This window comes from Martes martes (assembly GCF_963455335.1).
Source record: "Martes martes genome assembly, chromosome: 2".
In the NCBI taxonomy this organism is placed as follows: domain Eukaryota; kingdom Metazoa; phylum Chordata; class Mammalia; order Carnivora; family Mustelidae; genus Martes; species Martes martes.
Genome location: NC_137889.1, coordinates 205,881,003 through 205,904,036, shown reverse-complemented (window position 1 = coordinate 205,904,036; position 23,034 = coordinate 205,881,003). Strand labels below are relative to the sequence as shown.

Genomic DNA, 23,034 nt, shown 5'->3' with positions numbered 1-23,034 from the left:
TTAAGATTAATAAACCTAATACATGAATTTTCCAAAAAAATGTTTTAAATATAGTTAAACTTACCAAAATATTTTGTGACTGAGTTTGTGAGCAGAGATGTTTCAGTTATGAACAGTGTGGCTTATGTTGACTAATGACTGACTGTCTGGCCTGGGCTTGAGTTCCTCTGAGGTCATTTGAACAAAACGTGAGGGCCAGACCAAAGTTTCTGATACTTCACATGGTTCAGCATGGAAAGTTGAATCAACAGTTGAAGTAAATGAAGTCCTATTGATTTTTAATTATTTAATTTGCCTGTCCAATTTTTGTCTCGTATTTATAATTATAGTCGTCACTCATTAGGACTATAATTCCTTCAGTTTAACAACCAAAATAGTAATTTCGCTGGAGAACAAATCTAGAGGCCTTCAATATTGTAGTGCTGACCCAGCCATTAAATTGCAATATTTTTCTTCTAGAAAGCTCCGTGGATATGCTGTATTCTTTTGCAAACTGCTCAGGACTGGACTTGATCTTTGGGCTAAACGCTTTACTACGAACAGCAGATTTGCAGTGGAACAGTTCTAACGCTCAGTTGCTCCTGGCCTATTGCTCTTCCAAGAATTATAACATTTCTTGGGAACTAGGCAATGGTAAGTGCCCCCAGGAACATTTTATTAGCAAGGAGATTCCCCTTTGGCTTAGTTGTTCCTATTTATGACATTATTTTAAATATTATCAAATATACTTTTGGCTCGGCACACTTGCAGCAGTGCTCAACAACGCAATTTTTGGAATTGCTTATGGCAGAACACTCCTTTATATATCCTGGAACCTATTGTGAATCCTAGTTTAAGTTATGCTTGTGCTGAAGACAACTGGTTGGATATAGACTATTCCCCAAGTATCCATTAGTTTAATAGTAAGTTTAATAATAATAATAAGTTAATAATAAGTTGTAATACTCCCTCACACTTTAGTAATGTCAATTGCATTTGTGTTTAACTGAAATATCTTTTTCATAATGCAGGGTTTTCCTTTTCTTGCCTTTGAATTCTTTTTTTTTTAAGATTTTATTTACTTATTTATTTGACAGTGAGAGAAGCAACACAGGTAGGAGGAGTGGGAGAGGGAGAAGCAGGCTTCCCACTGAGTAGGGAGCCTGATTCGGGGCATGATCCCAGGACCCCGGGATCATGCCCTGAGCTGAAGGCACATGCTCAAGGACTGAGCCACCCAGGAGCCCCTTGCCTTTGAATTCTAAGTTTTTGTAACTGGGAAATGTTTTTGTGCTTTTATATGCCATTTTAAGTTTGTTTTCAAATACAAAATTCTTAGGTACGTGACTACCTTGAGAACTGCTGTCTTTCAGAACCTAACAGTTTCCGCAAGAAGGCTGGTATTTTCATCGATGGATTGCAGTTAGGAGAAGATTTTGTCAAGTTGCATAAACTTCTAGAAAAAACCACTTTCAAAACTTCAAATCTCTATGGTCCTGATGTTGGCCAGCCCCGAGGAAAGACTGTCAAGATACTGAGGAGGTAGGAACTAGAGAAAGCAGAACTACTCTTTGTAAAAATAGTATTTCTCTCTGGTGGAGAATTTTCAATAGCCTGCCTCTTATTAAACCATTTGCACCAAAGCAGATGTTTTCCCAAAAGAGGAGACATTGACAGGCTCTGAATACCAAGGATCCGAGGGCCAGTGGAACCTACAATACAATTTGTATCAGAGTTAGGAAGTTTGTGTTTGCCTGAAGCTAAGGCAGTAACCAGCCCATTTCTAGGAAATAAAACCCTGTGCATATGAAGATTAAGTAAAGGTCATAATAGACTTTTTCTTCTAGTTTCCTGAAGGCTGGGGGAGAAGTGATTGACTCGGTCACATGGCACCAGTAAGTACATCTCCTGCTCTTACGCTATGAAGCTAGTGCTAGTTTTACTTACTACTTAGCTTCAAAAAATTATTTCCATTTAACTGCTAATTGACATAGTTCAAGTAAGAAACAAATAATCTCTCAAGCAACACTGTACTAGTCTTTTAATATTAGTAAAACAAAAATTTAAACTTTATTTTAAATAATGTGGTGGTTTCTATAAGATCAAGGCACACTATCATTGAAATCATGAAGCGGATAAGTAGCTAAAATCAATGTGCTTGCCGAAGGACAGGTAGCCTACAAGCACCTGCACCTCCAGTCTTTTCAAGAGGAATAACTGAGGGGCGCCGGCGGGGCGGGTGGGGGGGGGTTCAGTCCGCTAAGCCTCTGCCTTCGGCTCAGGTCAGGATCCCGGGGTTCTGGGATCCAGCCCACGTCTGGTTCTCTGCTCAGCGGGGAGCCTGCTTCTCCCTTCTACCTGCTTCACCCCTTGCTTGCACTCTCTTTCCCCCTCTCTCTGTCAAATAGATAAATAAAATCTTTTAAAAAACGGAAATAATAACTGCTCCTCTTCCATCTTGGTCTCCTCTTGCTGGAATTGCTGCCTTTTAAAGATACTCATGCGTGTACCAGCGGGGTGGGGAGAGGTCGGAGGGAGAGCCAGAGAGCCGGTTAACTGAAGAGCGGGAAGCACGGTTTGCTATTTTGTTCTGAATATTTTCTGAATGACTTAGCTACTACGTGAATGGACGAATTGCTACCAAAGAAGATTTCCTAAACCCTGATGTGCTGGACACTTTTACTTCATCTGTGCAAAAAATTTTCCAGGTAACAGCTTTTTTTTTTTTTTTCCCTAAAGGAGAGTGATCCATTATCTCTAGGGGATATGGCCCAAGACCCTCAGCGGATGCCAGGAACCACAGATAATATCAAACCCTATAAATACTCTTTCCTACAGGTACCTTCCTATGATAAACTTTGATTTATAAATTAGGCACAGTAAGAGATTAACAACAATAGTAATAAAACAGAACAATTTTAATAATATACTATAATGGAAGTTACGTGAATATGGTCTCTCTCCAAACACCTTATTGTACTGCACTCACTCTTCTTGGGACATGTGAGATGAGAAGATGCCTCCGTGATGCGAGGAAGTGAGACGCACGACAGACGTATTGTGACATGGCCTTAGGCTACCAGTGACCTCCTGGTGATAGGTCGGAAGGAGGGCCATCTGCCTCCAGACCACAGCTGACCACAGGTGACAGATACTGCCGAAGGCCAAACCACGGATGAGGAGGGACATCCATGAAGCCACTTTTTATTCCGCGGTCTCGCCGATTCTTCGTTCCATCCGTAGACACGGTTCTATGTTTTCCTTGACTCACTCACCTTCAGTCCCCTGAGCATCAGGCCTCACCCATGTGTATTGATCAAACATTAAAAACACTTCCAGTAGCCCTTTGGTAGAATTAACTCTCCAAGGCCATAGGAAGGGGATGATTTAAACTCCTTCCACACTGAGTATTCTAATAAAAGTAAACTGCCCGAGACCTGAGTGCCCACAAACATGTTCTGTAACCGTATTGGACAGCTCGGTCTGGGAATACAAGGTTTTGAACGTCATTAATCTGCAGCACCACAGCTGGCCGGCTTGTTCGCAGATATAACGGGGACTCTCCTGTCCACAGGTTGTTGAGGAGACCCGACCCCACAAGAAGGTTTGGTTAGGAGAAACGAGCTCTGCGTACGGCGGGGGGGCGCCCTTGCTGTCCAACACCTTTGCGGCCGGCTTCATGTGAGTGCATCGGTACCACCGCGGGACAGGCTGCGACGTCCTCCCGGCCCTTTATCAAACAGCTTCTGCTGGAGCAGCTCATCAGCCAAAAAGCTGATCCAAGACGGTTTCTATGGCTGAGACCCATAACTCATGCCAGATTTTGCAATAACATGTTTGCTCATGTTTGTTGGACATCTCGAACGGGTGTCCCAAATTAATCACTGTATGAATGAATTGCTGTAGAAGTGCTGTTCCTTAATTATGGCCCATAAATACGCCAAGGGTTCCATCCTCTGAGAGGGATCGTCAGAGTGCCTCTCGAGGTTTGAGTCTGAGAGGGATCCTTAGTGTACCTGTAGCTCTCTTCACAGATTCCCAAGGCGCTTAGAGTCTGAAGTGTGAGGTCACCCCAGGGGAGCCACCAGTGAGTTTGAAGACTTAACTAAATCACCCTCATCATCCAGCCACCACAAACTTGATGCCTTTAAACAACTGGTTTACTCACATTCCTTAACTCGATAAACGGTCTTAATCAGTAGTTCTATATCCTCACACAGAGACTTTTTCTTGTTCCCCTCCTAACCTCATTCCTGTGAATCCAGAATAAAGAACAAATCCTTTTATCTCTTGGGGCCATGAGGAGGAGAGTTAAGAATCAAGATGTTTGTCTTGCTGTTAGCCGAAGATGGAGGGTGTGCAAGGAGATAGTCATGAAAGTCTAGGTGTGATTCTACTTGCTTTATGTTTTACTCCTGGTGACTACAAGCTGCCTTTTCTTCTTCAACATTTTTTTCCTCACGTGGGCCTGGGAGTGGGGAGGTGGGGAGAGTATCCGGCAAGATGGAGAGTCAGTGAATTCTCACCTGTAGGGTGAGAATTTGTCCACTCTGCTTTGCAGATGTTTTCTTACCCTGAAAGAAACTCCTGTGGCATATTAATAGTATTCTAGGGTTTGCTATCATGCTCAGGTGTGGCAACATGCGAGGGGAAGGGCAGTCTCCATTTCATTGGAATGGCTTGTTTATAATTATTAGCACTTTTCTGACTTCCTGTCAATTCCTCCCACATAGATGAATCTTCAGAATAGCGTGTAATTAGAACTGAGTTTTTTTGGTTTCCAAACCTGAAGCGAGCTGGGCCGCACTCTGTTCCAGGTGGCTGGATAAACTGGGCCTGTCGGCCAGGATGGGCATAGAAGTGGTGATGAGGCAAGTGCTCTTCGGGGCTGGAAACTACCACTTAGTGGATGAAAACTTCGAACCTCTCCCTGTAAGTAACCGTCGTCTCCCCATTGCCGCGATAGCCTGGAGTACACCGAGCACCCCTGGTACCAACCCCCAGGAACAGTCAGTCCTTTGGGTAATTCAGCGGGTAGCCAATCCGCGGAATGACGAATTGGAGGAAACCTTAGTGACCATCGGTTTTCATACTTGTGTGTCCCAAAAGAAGAAACTGAGAGGCAGGATAGTGTTTTTAATTTGGGCCACTTGGGATGTAGTATGGAATTTTAAAATTCAATTTAATTTTATTTTATTAAAGACTTCATTTATTTATTTATTTGAGAGGGCGCGGGCATGGAAGGGGAAGGAGCAGAGGGAGAGGGAGAATCTTGGGCAGACTCCACATTGAGCGAGGAGCTGAGGCGGGCTCTGTCTCACGACCCTGAGATCATGACCTGGGCTGAAATCAAGAGTCAGACGCCCACCTGAATGAGACACCCAGGCCCTCTACAGGTCTTTTCTCGTTTGATTTGCATAGCCGTCCTGGAAGCTGGCAAGGCAGTGTCTTAGATCCATTTTTCAGATGAGGAAGTTCAAACTGAGACAAGGTTGGTCAAGGGGAGGTCACACAACTGTCCCATGTTACTCTAGAATCCCAGGCAAATCCTAGCTCTGAGGCCTGAATGCTTCCCACTCTAACAGTCGCCAAACCACACTGAAGTTAGATCTCCTTTGTAAACACTTAATTCATTCTACTCCTCTCCAGTGAACGAAAAATTTGAACGTAAGCAGAGAAACAAAATGTGATTGCCCTGTTGAGTCTACATTTCCTCAGCGGAAGAAGGAAGATTTGGGGTATAAACTGAGTAGCGTTCTTAAAAAAAAAAAAAACAAAAAACAAAAAAAAAAACCAGACACACAATTTTTATTATGGAAAGTTTCAAAGTAAAGAGAAAAGCATATAAATCTCCACTCGTGTTTAATCTCTAGTCCTCCCCACTCCCCACCTCCCAGCCACTGCATCACTTTCAAGCTAATCTCAGCTGTATCACCGTATCCGAAATAAGTCAGTGTGTATCTCCTTTACACAAACATAAGATATTATCCTACTGTACAGTACTCACACTCAACTCTCAGTATCACGGAATGTTTAGTGAGTGGGTGTTGCACATTTTCCTTATCGTCTCAAGTGTTTTTAGTCGTGGGCTCGTTCACATCAGAATACAAACAAGGCCCATATGTTGCATTTGACTGAAATATCTCTTAAGTCTGTTGGTTTGCAAGTTTCCCCTCCCATCCCCTTTTCTGTCCTGTGGAATTTGCTAATTAAAGAAAGGTAATCTTTTCTATAGTGTTTCCCACATTCTGGATTTTGCTAAATTCATTCTCGTGGTATCCTTTAGCAAGTTCCTCTGTTTCTTGTAAACTGGCAGTTAGACCTAGAAGCTTGAGCTCATTCAGATTTTTGGTTTTTGTTTTGGTTTGCAATAATTCTTCACAGGAGATGTCACATGCTTCCCACAAGAGGCACGTAATGTCTGGTTGTCCCTCTCTCGCTCTCCCTCTCTCCCTCTCTCTGTTTTTTTTTTATCTTGATAGCCAGTAATGACCATTGCCTCATCCATTACTTTACTTAGGAAGGGGGCTTCTAAAGTTCTAAAGTTATTTTAAAGCTGCCTGGCTGACTCCGTTGATGGAGCGTGTGACGTTCGAGCCCCATGTTGGGTGTAGAGATTACTTAAAATTTTTTAAAAATCTTAAAAAACGGAAATTATTTTAATCTCTTAAACTGGTAGACAAAGACTTGCCTTTGTGTGTGTGTGTGTGTGTACATGTGTATATCTAAAAGTTCTGCTTTGAGCTTTGCTTTGAATTCTTGGATGATAGACAATAAAGAATATTTAAACTCCTTCAGCAATGAATTATTCTTTTTTTTTAAGATTTTATTTATTTATTTGACAGAGAGAGACCACAAGTAGGCAGAGAGGCAGGCAGAGAGGGGGAAGCAGGCTCCCCGCCGAGCAGAGAGCCCGATGCAGGGCTCGATCCCAGGACCCTGAAATCACGACCTGAGCCAAAGGCAGAGGCTTAACCCACTGAGCCACCCAGGTGCCCCAATGAATTACATTCTTGAGGTATATATCCTAGTGGTCATGGCCCTCTGAATTGTGCAGATATAGTCCTCCAATGATAAAAAGTAGCAAACAAGAAACTGCCTTCAGGTTCATGGTGGGAACCTGGATCAAAAAGATATAGTCATTTAAATACTCTAGGATAATAGACACAGTCTTTGTAGGATTAACTATTTGCTCATGCTATTTTTGTTAAATAAAGATATTTAAGTAAAGGTCTATTTTGGAGGGTGTCTGGGTGGCTCAGTCGGTTGGGGGTAAACATCTGCCTTTGGCTCAGGATCACAGGGACCTGGGATTAAGTCCCGCATTGGGCTCCTTGCTCAGTGGGGAGCCTGCTTCTCCCTGTGACACTCCCCCTTCTTGTGCACGCTCTCTCTCTCTCTCTCTGACAAATAAATAAACAAAATCTTTTTTTAAAAAATCTATTTTTATTCCTTCTCTACCCAACCACCACAACTAGGATTATTGGCTATCTCTTCTGTTCAAGAAATTGGTGGGCACCAACGTGTTTATGGCAAGTGTGAAAGGTCCAGACAGAAGTAAACTTCGAGTATACCTTCATTGCACCAATGTCAACCAGTAAGTGTGTGACACACCCTTTACCACTTAACGTTTCTTTCAGTAATAATGCTCTTCCTGATAGGATGATACTAAAATAATAATTCTAGTCAAAATAAAGCCACCCATGATTTCTGGTGAGTGGGAACTCTTGAAATACTGAGGACCCACCAGGAAGTAGGAGAATGGTTTGGATGGAAATTCTGAAAAGTGTCCATAGATCTAATTTTCTTTCTTGTTTTAGTTTTATCGTAAGGCTAGGAAAAGCTCCTATTTACATGGCTTATAATTTGAATTCCTAGGAACCCACAAAATTTGTTGTTTATTTTTAACCTCCCTAGGTTTGATTAGGGTTGGGCTGACTAGCTTCCTAGCAACTCAGCCTGACAAAGCAGCAAAGACCTCAGAATGTTCTCACCCAGAAAATGGTAGCATGAGGGGCAGCAGTTTCAATCGTGTGTTCAAATAGGCCCACGTTAGCTTTCTACCGTAATCATGAAAGGAAGGATAAAAAGAAGGCCCAGCATCATTACAGAGACTAATACTTAGTATCCATGATTATGTTTCTAATTGAGTTCATAATTGCTTAAGTTAGATAAATATTTTTAGGAAGTAATCTATTTGCTTTTAGCCCAAGGTATAAAGAAGGAGATCTAACTCTGTACGCCTTAAACCTCCATAACGTCACCAAACGCTTACAGTTGCCCCGTCATCTGTTCGACAAACCGGTGGACAAATATCTCATGAGCCCTTTAGGCCCTGATGGATTGCTTTCCAAGTGAGTAGTTTTCCTTTCTCATTTCAAACTTTTCACCAAACGGATCGGTATTTATCAGAATAGAGGGTGTTGCAAGGGAGGGAAAAAAAAAGTCAACTATTTCAAGTTCTAACAATTCCTAATATTCAGGAAGTTTATCTATGAATATTTATCAGTACACATGTAACTCACCCAGAGTCCAAAGCAGGAGGATATGAACACAAATTAGCAGTTATCTTAGGGAATAGCGTGCATTTCGAAACAATTTGATAGGTCAAGATGCCCTCAAGGCATTTAGATTATCTCCTCTACAAAAACTTACAATTCTCGGTAACGCAGTCACTAAAGCAAAATATACCTATGTTTTAATTGCTACTAAGGGTGTGGGGTCAGTATACATATTACACCACGTGAGTGGAGTGTGACTCTCTTACAGTGTGACGGTAGTGTTTTTATCTGGTTAGAGAAAGAAAGAAAAAAATGTCCAGAAATGTAGCTTTTCAGTGGATTATTTGAAGTCGGTTGTAGCACATTTTAGTTTTTAAAAGCCAGCCATTGGATATGTCTTATAAAAGACCATATTCAACAGAACACCCCAAAATGACCATGAGCCTTGAAGAGTCAGGCACCACAAACGTTTTAAGATTCTGCCCAATGCGTGTTGGAAGGAATGTTTTTCATCATGACTATTCTCACACTAGAGCATAAAAAATTAAGTTTACAAAATTCTCACCATCCTCTCCCATCTTTGCAACTGCTGAGTGAGGTTTTCAGTGATAATTAGCATCAGAACCTGAAAAAGAATAGTAAGCTTGCTTTCCCCAAAGACCTATATTCTGCAAACATAATTAACATTGGAACCTTATGTCTTCCCTGGGCTTCATTTGACTACAACTGTAATCATACAACCTCTAAAGGGAAAGAGGGGCACCCACAAATGTCCTTCCATACATAGCCTTTGTAGACATCTTTAATGGGCTGCATGTGTTATAAAATACCATGGTTTACTTATCCATTTTCCTGCCATTTAAACCTTTTCTTCCCCTAATGTAAATAATGCATATTTGGTTAACACATTTTTTTTCTATTTGGGTTCTGACTTTTTAAAGTGGGTACTTTTGCATCTAATGCTGAAGTCACAGAATAATAGTTGTAGAGTTGGAAGAGTGTTAGATATTTTAGTCCAACCTTAGATGAGGCATTCAGGCCATTCAGCTCTGCTTGATTCTTGGCTGGATCAGGCTTGATCTGCTCTCCCAGCAGCCGTCCTCTCTGGCAAGGGGAACGTCTCTCTCTGCCTTTCGTCTGCCATTTTTAGTTCTGTCCTTGAGAGCAGAGGTCAGAAACTATGCCTCATGCCTGTGCACAAGTGGGTTTAGAGGGCTTTTTTCCTTTTTGGGGGGTAGGGGAGGTTGGCATGCACTCAAGGCTAATTTTTATCTTTACTAAGTCGTCAATATTTAAAAATTGATAACGAAGAAAATGTCTGGATTTCTAGCTTTTCTTTAAAAACAGATATTCTAGGGACACCTGGGTGGCTCAGTTGGTGAAGCAGCTGCCTTCGGCTCAGGTCATGATCCCAGCATCCTGGGATCGAGTCCCATATCCGGCTCCTTGCTCAGCAGGGAGCCTGCTTCTCTCTCTCTCTGCCTGCCACTCTATCTGCCTGTGCTCGCTCGCTCTCTTTCTCTCTCTCTCTCTCTCTCTCTCTCGGACAAATAAATAAAATCTTTTAAAACTAAATAAATAAAAATAAAAACAGATATTCTAGGGGCACCTGAGTGGCTGGCTGTCAGTTAAACATCTGACTCTTGGTTTAGGCTCAGGTCAGGTTCTGGGGTCCTGAGTTGAAGCCCCGTGTCAGGCTCCACAGTCAGCAGGGCGTCTGCTTGGGATTCTCTCTCCCCCTCTCCCTTTGTCTCTTCCCCCCCCAAATAAATATGCAAATCATTAAAAAAATTTTTAAAACAGATATTCTAGGAACTCTGGGCTTGTATTCCCAAACAGATGGAGTTGAATTGTGGTTGTTTAGTTTAGACAGGTTCTCCTTAGTCCCGCCATGACCCTGTTATCTCTGTGACCTTGTCCTACTGCACTTGCACATATAAATTACTTGGCTCTTGCGGGCACTTGAGTTTGCTACCCTTAATGAGAACAATGCCAAATACCTAATTTTCTCCAGAATAGCTCCAGTGTCTGCAGGATGATTAGATTGTTCTCTCCAGACTTAATGTGCCCAATTTCTTCAATGATTCTTCTCTTTGCTGTATTTATCAGAGCCCATTGCATTCTGGTCACATATTTCATGCTTAATAATGGAAAATTGGTGAAATTGTGGATAATGTTTTATTACCTCAAGTTCTCTTTAATGAGGATATATCACTTATACTTTTCTCTCTTTTAAAGTGTTGTAAAAAAATAAAATAGGGGTGCCTGGGTGGCTCAGTGGGTTGGGCCTCTGCCTTCGGCTTGGGTCGTGGTCTCGGGGTCCTGGGATCGGCCCCGTGTCAGGATCCCTGCTCAGCGGGGGGCCTGCTTCTCCCTCTCTCTCTGCCTGCCTCTCTGCCTACTTGTGATCTCTCTCTCTGTTAAACTAAAAAAAAATCTTTAAAAAAATTAATTAAAATAAAATAAAATGTTGCAAAAGTAACCCAGATTAGTTTGCTGAGTGTTCATCTGCACACTTGCTCATTCTAATGACCTCAGAGGGTTAAAAAATGATCTTTTTTAAAAATTGTGTTTAGTTGAACAACTTGTGTAGTGTCTACAGAAGGTCCTGCGTAGTAAGCGTTTAGTAAATATTTGAGGGAATATATCTTTAACATAAAAGCAGTATTTTATATTTATCTCAGATAAATTTTGCCCAGCAAAATTTTGCTAATTCCTTTCAGCTCTGTTTCATCTGAAACTTGGCAAACATGTCTACTATTCCTTGTCACCATGTTACTAACTTCAAAATACGAAACAAGATACTACCCTCGAGAAAATCCTACCGATTTACCCAGCCCAACACAGAAATAATCCACTGCTTTAAGCTTATTCTCAGTGTATTGATACTACCTTTAGCTACTTTTACAGTTGATTGAACATGTTGCCAGATGGTCTTGTGTATTATCTTGCCCGTATTTCATCATCTGAACCCTAAACACTGTTGATGGACAATGATGAGATTACCTTTAAGCTCTGTGGCCTGTCCTAAAGCATTCCTGCAGCTTTCTTTTTTCCCCTGCAACTTTTTTATGTACCCTTGAAAATGGGTCTCAAAATGTGTGCAGAACAGCTCTGACTACTGGCATTTAGACGTATTTTCAAGGCCTATTTTTGTTTGTGGTTTCCTGATGATGGTCATGGTCTGTCTTTCCCCATCCCTTCTAAAAATGGGTGTGATGTAGGCACTAAAACAACTCACGCACGAGTGCACCGAGTGTAAATGCAGGGCGGGCTTCATCGGCCCTGGCACAATCATGTTTATCCTCTTCCATCTGCAAGCACAGAGCCCAGAGCTGGGCAGCTAACCAAGGTTAAATGGAAACCAGTTTTTCTGCGGACTGATACTTAGTGAAGATAGAGTTTGAGAGATTTTTAAAGATGAGAATTAAAATAATTCTAAATTGGAAACAACCAAATGTCTAACACTAGACAATTACTATCCTAATACGCTCACACAACGGGATCCTGTACAGCCAGCTGTTAAAGTGATGCAGTGGGGGTATGTGAGCAAATATTAGGATGTGCTCAGGGAAAAAGAATCAAGTTTTAAGAGACCATGTACTGTATGCCTGTTCTTGTTTAAATGAAAATATGAGTATATATACATAAAAGAGATGAAGAGAGATGAAGGAATATATATATCAAAATATTAAAAATGGTCATGATGAATTAGCAGGTTACTTTTGTTTTATTTGTCAGAATAATGATAATGACAGATAATACTTTTGCAGTACTCGCTATATGCAAGGCACTCCTGTAAGTGATCTACAAGTACACATGTATTACGTATATGACATACCTATAAGTCTGACATTAACCAATTTTCAACAATAAAATTTTTTCGTTATGTAAAAAGCACTTGAGAAAAAGATCATAGAGATGTAAGCATCATTTAGAATTATGGGATTAACTACAGTGGAACTAAAAGCAGACTAACAGTTTTCTTTTTTTTTTTTTTTAAGATTTTTTTTTTTTTCCCCAGAGTGAGCAAGCACAGGCAGACAGAGAGGCAGGCAGAGGCAGAGGGAGAAGCAGGCTCCCTGCTGAGCAAGGAGCCCAATGTGGGACTTGATCCCAGTACCCTGGGATCATGACCTGAGCCGAAGGCAGCCGCTTAACCAACTGAGCCACCCAGGCGTCCCAACAGTTTTCTTTATAAGCCCGTGTTTGTATTGGATTTATTTCTGTGAGCATGTATTAATTTGATTTAAATAATAATAAATATGCACAAAAATAACACTTGTCCTTAAAATATTTTTCACATTTTTTGGACTCAGTTTTGAATTTGAATTCAAAGAAAACATACATTTTTTTGGAATCTGTGGTTTAGTGAAACAATTATTTTTGTTTCACTCCAGCAATATGCAATCTTCCAAAATATCTTAACAACATAAGCTATGCAAATGAATGCATATCACCCCAGGGAATGGGGAGTTAGAGGGTTTAGGGACACAGTTATGAGGAGGAAATTTCATTGCCATCTTTAATGTTAAATTTGTGAAATTTACTTCCGTTCTGAATCTCTATTTGCCTTTTACAGGAAGTTTTCCTGTTATTTACCATCAGATAAAACTGCCACAAATCCAGAAGTTACATCAAGTTTATTTTTTTCGTACCTCCGTCATAGTTCCTCCTATAGATTCTGTGTGTGCCATTTTCTGTAATGGGCCAGCCAGTCAGTATTTCAGGCTTTGCAGGCCATATGGTCTCTGTCACAATGACTCAGCTCTCCCCGTGTAGCTTAGAGATCATCTGGGTCAAATATTTACCCGATATAGCAGTGAAGCACGAGTTCTATAATATAAGCTATCACACATTTTTTTGGTCTTAAAAAGACATCAGGACTTTTGTAGAGAAGGTGGAGCTCCCATAACCGGCCTAACTTGGGTGTGTCTCTCCCCTTTGCAGATCTGTCCAGCTCAATGGCCGAACTCTGAGGATGGTGGATGGTCACACCCTCCCGGCTCTGACAGAAAAAGCTCTCCGTCCAGGAAGTTCACTGGGCTTGCCAGCTTTCTCTTATGGATTTTTTGTGATAAGAAATGCCAAAGTTACTGCTTGCCTCTGAAAATGAAAGGCATACACTAGCCCTGAGATAGAACTTTTCGAGTGTATTTATTGGTGAGAGGAAAGCAGAACCCAAGCTACAGGAAGGCAAGGAGGTGCCTGACAATCAGCTGGTGGGAGCTCCACAGACCCTGGGACACTCTCCGTGCATGGCCCTTTGTTCCAAGTAGACCACTGCTAATGACACCTTGTGCCAAACACTTGCTTAGTGCTTTGCGTGTTCTATTTTTATTTAAGGGCATTAAAAAGGTATATGGACGCTCCCAATACAGCCAGAAGGCAAGTAAGTGAAGGCTATATGATTAATTTTAAGAAAGTGCTTAGTTGTTCTTATCTTTAAAAACAGTTATTAAAAGATTGCAGAATTCCTTATTCTGTACGTTGTCTCTATGGGAAGAGTTTACTGCTACAATCTTCAAATTGTCCATAAATGAGAGACAGTCTCTTTTGCCTAAACATTCTACTAAAATCCTACTACCTAAAATTCAGCTGCTGCTTCTCTTCTCTCCGTTCTTTGTTGACAATACTGTGAGACACAACAGACAGTTAGAAGTGATAGTACAAAAAAAAAAAAAAAAACTAACTACAATTCAGAGGGACTGGATTATGTAAACATCAAGTGAAATTTTACAGTGACTGTAAATGAAATTGATTTGCCAGGAAGAGAAAATGTAACTCAATACATTATAGCCGCCTGTTAATGTTTACTTTTAATCTACCTTTAGTTCTTGTTTTAGTTGGGAAACTTTTGGCTGCAAGGAGCAGATGCAAATGGCTTAGAACATCAGGACTTTTATAAACCTACATAACAAGAAGTTCAAGTAGCGAGGGCTCAGGATGTCACCAAGGAACCAGGTCCCTTGCATCTCTCTGCTCTGCCACATTTAGTGTTGGCTTCAGTCGAAGCTGGTGGCATGATGGCTGGAGTTATTCCATGGATCCATTCAGACCTGGTGGCAGCAAGAGATGAGCAACTTTTCTGCCTCTCCTTCACAGACTTGAAGAACCCTTTCCTGAGGTTCTCTCAGCAAACCTCTCCTCATGTCTCCTCATGTCTTATTGGTCAGGAATGGGTCACACGGCCATTCTCCCCAGTCACTGCCAACATCATTGAAATCTTTATAATTGTCTCCTCATAATCTTTTGGAATGAGAGGGTTCTGGGAATTCTATGGCACTGACCACTATAGTTTTGTGCTTTTATCAGTGACAGAAGGAATTATTTTCACCTGTGTCTTAATTTTTAGAAATATAATTCTCTTTATATTTATGCCTGCTAGGAATATTGTCCCAATCAAATTTAAGTACATGTCTAAGGAGCTAAAGCCAGAACCTAGAGTTTGGATGTTTCAATACCCCTAAATTTTATATATAAGCAGTTTTTATATTTTCACATTTAAAATAAAGTAGTTTTATAACCTCAATATTGTATGATTATTCTTTTAATAAAACTTAAGCCTGAAAAAAACCCCTTAAGCCTACAGATCCCTACATTTACAAGCCTTATTTTCTTTTAGCACTGCTAACACCTGCTACCTTTTATAGGTCCTTGCCACCTCCCCTACTCAAGAGTTGACCTTGAAAAGAGATCTTCAGGTACACACAGTTTCCTCCTTTGTCATGTAGATTCAATCATGATCAAAGTCTTGTCCTATTTTTTTTCCCTGTCCCCTCTGCCACTTAACAAATTTAAAGCCTAATTTCTCATTGTATTATTATAATAATCTCTTAATTGTTCTCCCTGATTTTTTTATTTATTTTATTTTTTATTTATTTATTTTTTAAGATTTTATTTATTTGCCAGAGAGAGAGAGAGTACACACAAGCAGGCAGAGAGGCAGGCAGAGGCAGCAAGAGAAGCAGGCTCCCTGCTGAGCAAGGAGCCCGATGCAGGACTCGATCCCAGGACCCTGGGATCATGACCCGAGCCGAAGGCAGCGGCCTAACCAACTGAGCCACCCAGGCGTCCCTGTTCTCCCTGATTTTGCTTAAAATTCTTAAATGGCTCTCCAATTCTTATTGTCACAATAAGGTGCTCCATAACCTGGCACCTGCCTCTTTCTTCAGCCTCAACTCTTACTCTTGCCAAGAATTCTGTTCTCCCGGGAACCTGGCCAGCTCAGTCGGTTAAGCATCTGCCTTCCACTCAGATCATGACCTCAGGCTCCCGGCATTGAGTCCCACCACACATCTGACTCCCTGTTCAGCAGGGAAACTGCTTCTCCCTCTCCTCTTACTACCCACCCCCACCCCCAGCTCATGTTCTCTGTCAAATAAATAAATAAAACCTTAAAAAAAAAAAGTATCTGTTCTTCTGCCCCCACGTTGGTTGGGGGTCTGAACTTCCAGACCCCTGTACCTTTGGTGATGCTCCGTCTTCTGTTCCTCACCCAGACTGATCTAACTCTCTGTTCTTGGTGGCAAACTTTCACATTTATTAAGACCTTCTCGAACATCAGTTTCCACAATTCCCCTATCCTTTAAGGAGCTTTAGTCCCATTTTTTGTTCCTTTAGCGGTTGTACATTGACGATGGCACTTCTGGAGCATTTTAATTGTACCCTTTTATCTTTCTAACTTGACTCTAGGCGCATAAGAAAGAGGTACAATAGCTTAAGTCATCTTAGTATCCCCCCATGCTTCGTGCTTTGAGTCCTGTCTGGCACACAGCAGCAATAATCCCTCAGATGTTTCCTTAGTGACAGCAAAGAACACATTTGAAACTAGCCTAGGTATTTTGATTTTTAATACGCAGAATAAGTTAATGATATTTGAACCTCAGAAGGTATTGTCTGTTACCTTTAAAGGGTCTTTTAGAAATTATCTCTAATGAGGCTCTCCCCCCGAGGTCGAGGGCACCCAGCTGGAGCAGGAGGCGGCTCGGCGGCAGCACCGCCGGGAGGGTAAGGACATGCAGAAGAGAGAATGACCCAGAGGGACACGCTGGTGCATCTGTTTGCCGGGAGATGTGGTGGTACAGAAGGAGCTATTCTGACATGCCCAATGGAAGTTGTAAAAACACAGCTGCAGTCATCTTCTGTGACACTTTATATCTTTGAAGTTCAGTTGAACACCATGGCTAGAGCCAGTGTCAACCATGTAGTGTCTCCCGGACCTCTCCACTGCCTAAAAGTGATCTTGGAGAAAGAAAGTCCTTGTTCCTTGTTCAGAGGATTAGGTCTCAATTTAGTGGGGGTGGCTCCTTCCAGCGCAATGTACTCTGCTGCCGCTTACTCAAACTGCGAGGAAAAGCTGAACGGTGTATTTGATCTGGATTCTACCCAGGTGCACATGATTTCACCTGCAATGGCAGGCATTTACTGTACATTTCTCCCGAGAAAAGAGTGAGACCGTGTCATCTCATGCTCCCCATCCACAGTTCACTTCCTGTAGAAATATGGACTAACTTAAACCTCATTTTACTGCAATCACAGCGACCAACCCCATTTGGCTTGTAAAGATTTGGTTACAGCTTGATGCAAGGAACTGTGGAGAAAAGCGAATGGGTGCTTTTGAAGATATTCGTAAAGTGCATCGGAGAGATGGACTTAGAGGATTTTATAGGGCATGTCTGCTTCATATGCTGGCCTATCAGATGGTTATCCATTTTGTTATTTTTGAAAGCATTAAGCGAAAGCTACTGGAATATAAGATTTCTTCTACAATGGAAAATGAAGAGTCTGTGAAAGAAGCATCCGATTTTGTGGGAATGATGCTGCTGCCACCTCAAAAACTTGTGCCACAGCTATTGCATATCCACATGAAGTTGTAAGAACAAGACTACGTGAAGAGGGAACAAAATACAGATCTTTTTTTCAGACACTATCTTTGGTTGTTCAAGAAGAAGTTTGAGTCTCTTTACCGTGATCTAACAACTCATCTGGTGAGACAGATTCCAAACACAGCCATTATGATAGCCACCTCTAAACTGGTGGTCTGCCTTCTCGATGGATAGCAACTTCAAGCTGCTGCCCTATAAAGAGGGAAGACCAAGAGATTACAGTGGACCATGCAGTATCGAAGCCAGCATGGTGGACAGAAGTAAAACGTTTGGGAACATGTAACTACACCTAAGTGGAAGTTTGGTTGTAGGAATTAAAGTAATCATAACCACATTACTTGGTCTTTTTCGGTAATATGAAAAAAAAAAAAAAAAAAAAAACCCTAGGCTCCCTCTAAGAAAAAGCCTTTAGAAGCACACCTTTCTCCAAACTGCCATTTTCTCTACCATGTCCACAGGACACAGTTGCATTTTGTTGATTTATGGCAGAGTACAGTGTGTATTCCATAAGCACGCTTCCTGTCTTCTAATTGTATAAATATTATAATATTTATATGTATATGTATATATATGTATATGTATGTATAAATATTCCTGTCTTCTAATTGTATAAATATTATAACTATCCAAAGATAGTACTGACAGTCATAAATGTCTTACCTCTGGCTTCTGTGTAATTCATGTAAAATTGTAAAATAACAGGAATAAGTGAGACCCTTAGTATTACTTATCCATTTTCTTGAGAGGATCTGGGATATTTTAAAATTAATTATTTGGCATTAATAGTCACTAGTTTTGACAACTAATGAAACAATGTCAAAAGATCTTGCATATTTTTAGCTTTAAAATGTTTTGGTTTCCACTGCTAACAGGTGCTTGATGTTGAGCATGATGTGGACACTTAAATTGTTCATTAACATATCAAGCCCAGTGGTAATGGTTTGGGACAGAAGAAACCAGTGAAATGTTGATTCTTGGCCGTTTGAATAACTTGGGCACATCCTCATATCTGCCCTAACTTTACAATATGTGAATGAATGTGGTTGTCTAGTCAGTGACTCAGTAGTTACAAACTTGAATTATCATCTATCATACCTAGATATTTTCTTAAAGTGGAAAAAATTCACCACTTCTGAATCTGTCTGCCTTCACATTAGAAATTTGAAGCATTAAGTTATTTCCAGAAGATCAATATAGATTGCAGTTATTTTGTAGAGAAAATGGTAATTTTCAGCTTTGCCCTAATAGGTTTCTTTTTTTAAGGTGACATTATAAATATCTGGGGCAGTATAAACATAGAAGAGGGGCCCTCTGCTGTCTGATTGAGCAGGTAGTAATTCTAACTGATCACAGTTTTGTGAATGAACTGCTTTTGACAAGAAATTTATGTTATCCTGATTTCTTGAATGGTAAATCATAGAAAGACTCAAGTTAATTTAGATTAAGTTTCCTAACAGGATACAGCTTTTACATTTTGCTGTTGAGTTTAACTGTACCTTTTAGTATCTAAATGTATATATGTATGGCCCTTATGAAGACGTTTGCTGTTAATTTGTTAAGAGACTTTTGCTTACGGATGTTGCTATACTGGTGTATAAAACATCTACAATTAAACTCCAGTGTGGCACTCATTTCGGTATAGATGAACTGTACATTTTGTGCAATGGCTTTAAGAATGACTCTTTGTGAATGCACTTTGTGGCCTTTTTTTGGAGGGGATTGAGAGGAGATTATTCCATGTTGAGATTTTTTTTTTAAACACTGGTCATGTATTAGGCAGAAACCATGTTCAAAACATTTTTCCGGGTTTTAGATACGGTGTTTGGAAATCCTTAATAATATAAATGTTTTTGTACATAGAGTGCCTATGTACACTCTAATGCCCCTAACACAGAAAATTGTAGCATGTCACTGCAAGCTTTCTCTGCTATCACCGATGAAACACAGTGCCTCTTAAATTCCTTCACCTTCTTAACTCCTTATAATGAACATAACTGGATGCTTTTGAGGTGCTTTGATTGGGATTACAAAAATATTCCAATCTCTTTAGAGACCAAAGGCAAATTCAGTTTCATTACCTTTGGGATTATTCGTACCTTTTATGGTGAATTTTAGCTTTGACATTTATTGTGAGAAACATGCCAAAAAAAAAAAAATCTAGGGATTTCTAACTTAGATTTGTAGAGAAAGTCTCATTTATAGTGTCTGCCTTTTCAGGTGCCATTTATACTGCCTAATATAGTGCCATTTGCCTCGCAAAGAATTGTAAACATTAATTGTGTTGAATGTAAGACAGAGATTCTCCCTAATGGTAATGATCTCAGTACACCACAAATGATTAAGAATGCTATGAAAACCAGCAGCTATGGTACATCTTATTGTTTAGTGTTAGCACATTCATAATAAGTGTCCTTCAAGGATGAACATGTATTCTTTTCCTGTTTGTATTTACCAAGTAAAACTTATGTTGACCTTATATTCAGATTTTAAAAGTGAGTATTCTCTGGGTACTGGAAGAAAAGATCTTAGAGTCTTAGATTTTGTTTCTTTGTGCAACAACTGGAAAGAAGCAATGAAGCTTATTTTAGTTTTTGTTTTTTTTTTTCAAAGCACAATCTGCCATCGTTTACTTTATGTATGACAGATAATTTTAAAAAGAAAACTGTATATAAAAGTTGTATGTAAAGTTTGTCTCTGAAACACTTCTTTGGAGATTTTTTTAATTGATGCAAATGTTTAAAAAGAAAAACACATACTTAAAGCATTGAATTTTTTTTTAAAGATTTTATTTTTATTTATTTGACAGACAGAGATCACAAGTAGGCAGAGAGGCAGGCAGAGAAAGAGGAGGAAACAGGCTCCCCGCTGAGCAGAGAGGCTCCCAGGACCCTGAGATCATGACCTGAGGCGAAGGCAGAGGCTTTAATCCACTGAGCAACCCAGGCGCACCAAGCATTGAATTTTTTTTAAGCTGTGTTTTGTCATCTATTTTCTATCAGATGACTTCTTATTTCCAGTACAGAGATTGGCAGCACTCTTCAGATTTGTCTGTACTTTTATTACAGAATTTTATCAGGAAATTGAATTGAACTTACTCAAGTTAAAGCAGTAGATATTGAAAGAGTATGCTCATAGAGCAGCAGATAGAACTTTGGTACTAGTGGCTCATAGACAGTTCACTAAATTTCAAAGTCCAGATCTGAGAATTCCCGACCCTGTGACTGTGGGTGGAATACAGAGCTTTTGAATCCAGGAGGAAAAAAAAAAAAAACAACTATCACCAAAGCTTTGTCTTAATTTTCATTATGTATGAATTTTGTGGAACCAGCGTTACTAGATGGGGGTCACTAGTAATTTATTTGTAATTTTGAAACCAGGATAGAATATTGTTAGATTATTCAATCCAGCCTTTGTCTCCTAAAACCTAATGCCTGTTGTGGAATAGCATGACTGTACTGGGACCAGAGTGTTAAAAATAACGAGTATTTATTCTTTTACTGGAGTATAAGCATGTTGGCATTTTTAGATTTAAGTGACTAAAAATACTGATTTGAACTTAAAGAATTTAAGTGCTAGTAATCGATCTATCCTTTACTCTTCCAGCATTGCTCATGCCTGTCTTTCATTGTTTACATGCTCTTCTGCCCAGACTATTAGCACTGGAGGGACCCCTTTTGGGCTGATAAATAAAATAGTTGAGACTTTCTATCTACTGATCATGACTTAAACATTCCTTAGAATAAAGGTATTTCTGAATGATATAAATTAGAAGGAATTTTAATTATATGAAAATATTTCATACAATGTGCTAACTTTCTGCCCACTCTGTTCTCTTCTCCATCATGCACTTATATTTCTAGTTAATCTATACACTGCTTTTTATGCTACTCCTTTTAGAAACTGAAAATTCTAGTTTCACTCAGTTTTTTTGTTAATAAACACTTGAATGTATACCCTTCATATGTGAACAATTAAATTATGATCTATTAGTCATAGCTAAATAATCAACTTAAAAAGAAATGATATCTTTTGAACATTTATGTGAGATTTGCAATTCTTGCATTTTGTGTACATGGCTGTAAATTATGTGCATTTATTCAATTTATGTTAACTAGCTGAATTTTATTTGAATTGTTAAAATTAAAAAATTAAAATATCCTTTAAAAAAGTATCACTAATGAGCTCCCACCCATGGCAGATGATTACTGAAAAACTGGGGGCATAGTTATATGAAGAAAGGAATGCTCCTAATTATACATTAATGAACATTTTAAAAGATTTATTTATTCATTTGGGGGAGGCAGAAGGAGAAAGAGAATCCTGACGCCAACTCTCCACTGAGTGTGGAGATGCACACAAAGGCTCAAACCCAGGACCCTGAGATCATGACCTGAGCCTAAATCAAGAGCCCGCCACTTAACTGACTGAGGCATCCAGGTGCCTCTATATTAATGAATATTAAATGAATTAATATCAAGGTTTTAAATTTCCTTAGAGAAAGCTCTTGCTTGCCCTGTCAGTGAGATGTTTTGAGCCCACACCCTTCCATTGGTATTTAATTCGTCAAATACATTTACTTCCTCCAACTTATCATATTGGTTCCAATTTATTTGTGTCTTTTATTTTGGTCCCGTGGGTCACTTCATCTCCCGGTATCAGAAAATTCCGGGTCCTGCTGTGAAGCTGGTGTATTCAGTAATGGCACTCATTTTCCTTTTTTTTTTTTTTTTTTTTAAACTCTGATGTGTCTCATCAGCTGTTGAATCACCTCATTCTCATGACTGGTAAATCTTCTAATTATCCTTCTAACCAGAATTTTGATTACCAACAAAACTACTGTAAACACCCATCTGTCTTATCTGACAGTGCAATACAAAATCAAAGCTGGAGTGTTTAAAAATAAATAGAATGAGTAACTAGTGTCAACTGTAAATATCTTTAGTGATCTTTTAGAAAACGTTACTGAGGATGTGTAGACCAGCTCAGGCAGTGGATGCCTTAGAAAAACATAATAGCAATAATAATAATCCCTCTACTTGCTCCGTGTCCGGGTCAGACATTTGGGGTTTCTTTCAACAATAAGACACTCAGTCTTGTCTTTTTCCAATTTTATTCCATTCTCAATTTCACTGACATGGGTTGGAAAACCCCGGAGAAATTTAGATACTTAAGAATTTAACTGTATTTTTAAAAAACCTTTTCTATTCTTTGTCATTTTTATTATTACAATATTAAATGGCTATCAAATGTTGTAGCTTTTTATGACACCCTTGATTTCAATCAACTTTATTCTTTATTTTCACACATTTGACGTAGCCCCCTAGTTTTTTTTTTTGGTTTTGTTTTGTTTTTTTAAAGATTTTATGTATTTATTTGACAGACAGAGATCACAAGTAGGCAGAAAGGCAGGCAGAGAGAGAGGGGGAAGCAGGCTCCCCGCTGAGCAGAGAGCCCGATGCGGGGCTCGATCCCAGAACCCTGGGATCATGACCTGAGCCGAAGGCAGAGGCTTAACCCACTGAGCCACCCAGGCACCCCAGCCCCCTAGTTTTCAACCGATTTTTAGGTTAACTCTTTTGGAGCGGGGATAGGTTACTTTGTTAAATCCAACCTACCTATTTATTTAGGTTGCCGCAGACCTTTCAAAGGACACCACCAAGGCTAGT

At 39.9% G+C, this 23,034-nt stretch overlaps 1 protein-coding gene and 1 pseudogene across 2 annotated transcripts in view; both read left to right on the top strand.

The window, feature by feature from the left end:
- HPSE (heparanase) overlaps nt 1-15,010 on the top strand; it is a 29,877-nt gene extending 14,867 nt beyond the window's left edge. Inside the window, exons 4-12 of the mRNA XM_080795101.1 lie at nt 460-633; nt 1,353-1,521; nt 1,827-1,874; nt 2,594-2,687; nt 3,554-3,660; nt 4,797-4,911; nt 7,458-7,576; nt 8,187-8,333; nt 13,431-15,010. Coding sequence (XP_080651227.1) covers nt 460-633; nt 1,353-1,521; nt 1,827-1,874; nt 2,594-2,687; nt 3,554-3,660; nt 4,797-4,911; nt 7,458-7,576; nt 8,187-8,333; nt 13,431-13,590 — 1,133 coding nt within the window. The 3' untranslated portion in view covers nt 13,591-15,010. The remainder of the gene's footprint in view (nt 1-459; nt 634-1,352; nt 1,522-1,826; nt 1,875-2,593; nt 2,688-3,553; nt 3,661-4,796; nt 4,912-7,457; nt 7,577-8,186; nt 8,334-13,430) is intronic.
- Nucleotides 15,011-16,512: 1,502 nt separating this feature from the next.
- Nucleotides 16,513-17,542, top strand: LOC308359732 (solute carrier family 25 member 36-like; annotated as a pseudogene). Its single transcript has 2 exons — nt 16,513-16,909; nt 17,022-17,542. The product of its transcript is annotated as a solute carrier family 25 member 36-like (transcript).
- The last annotated feature ends 5,492 nt before the right edge of the window (nt 17,543-23,034 follow it).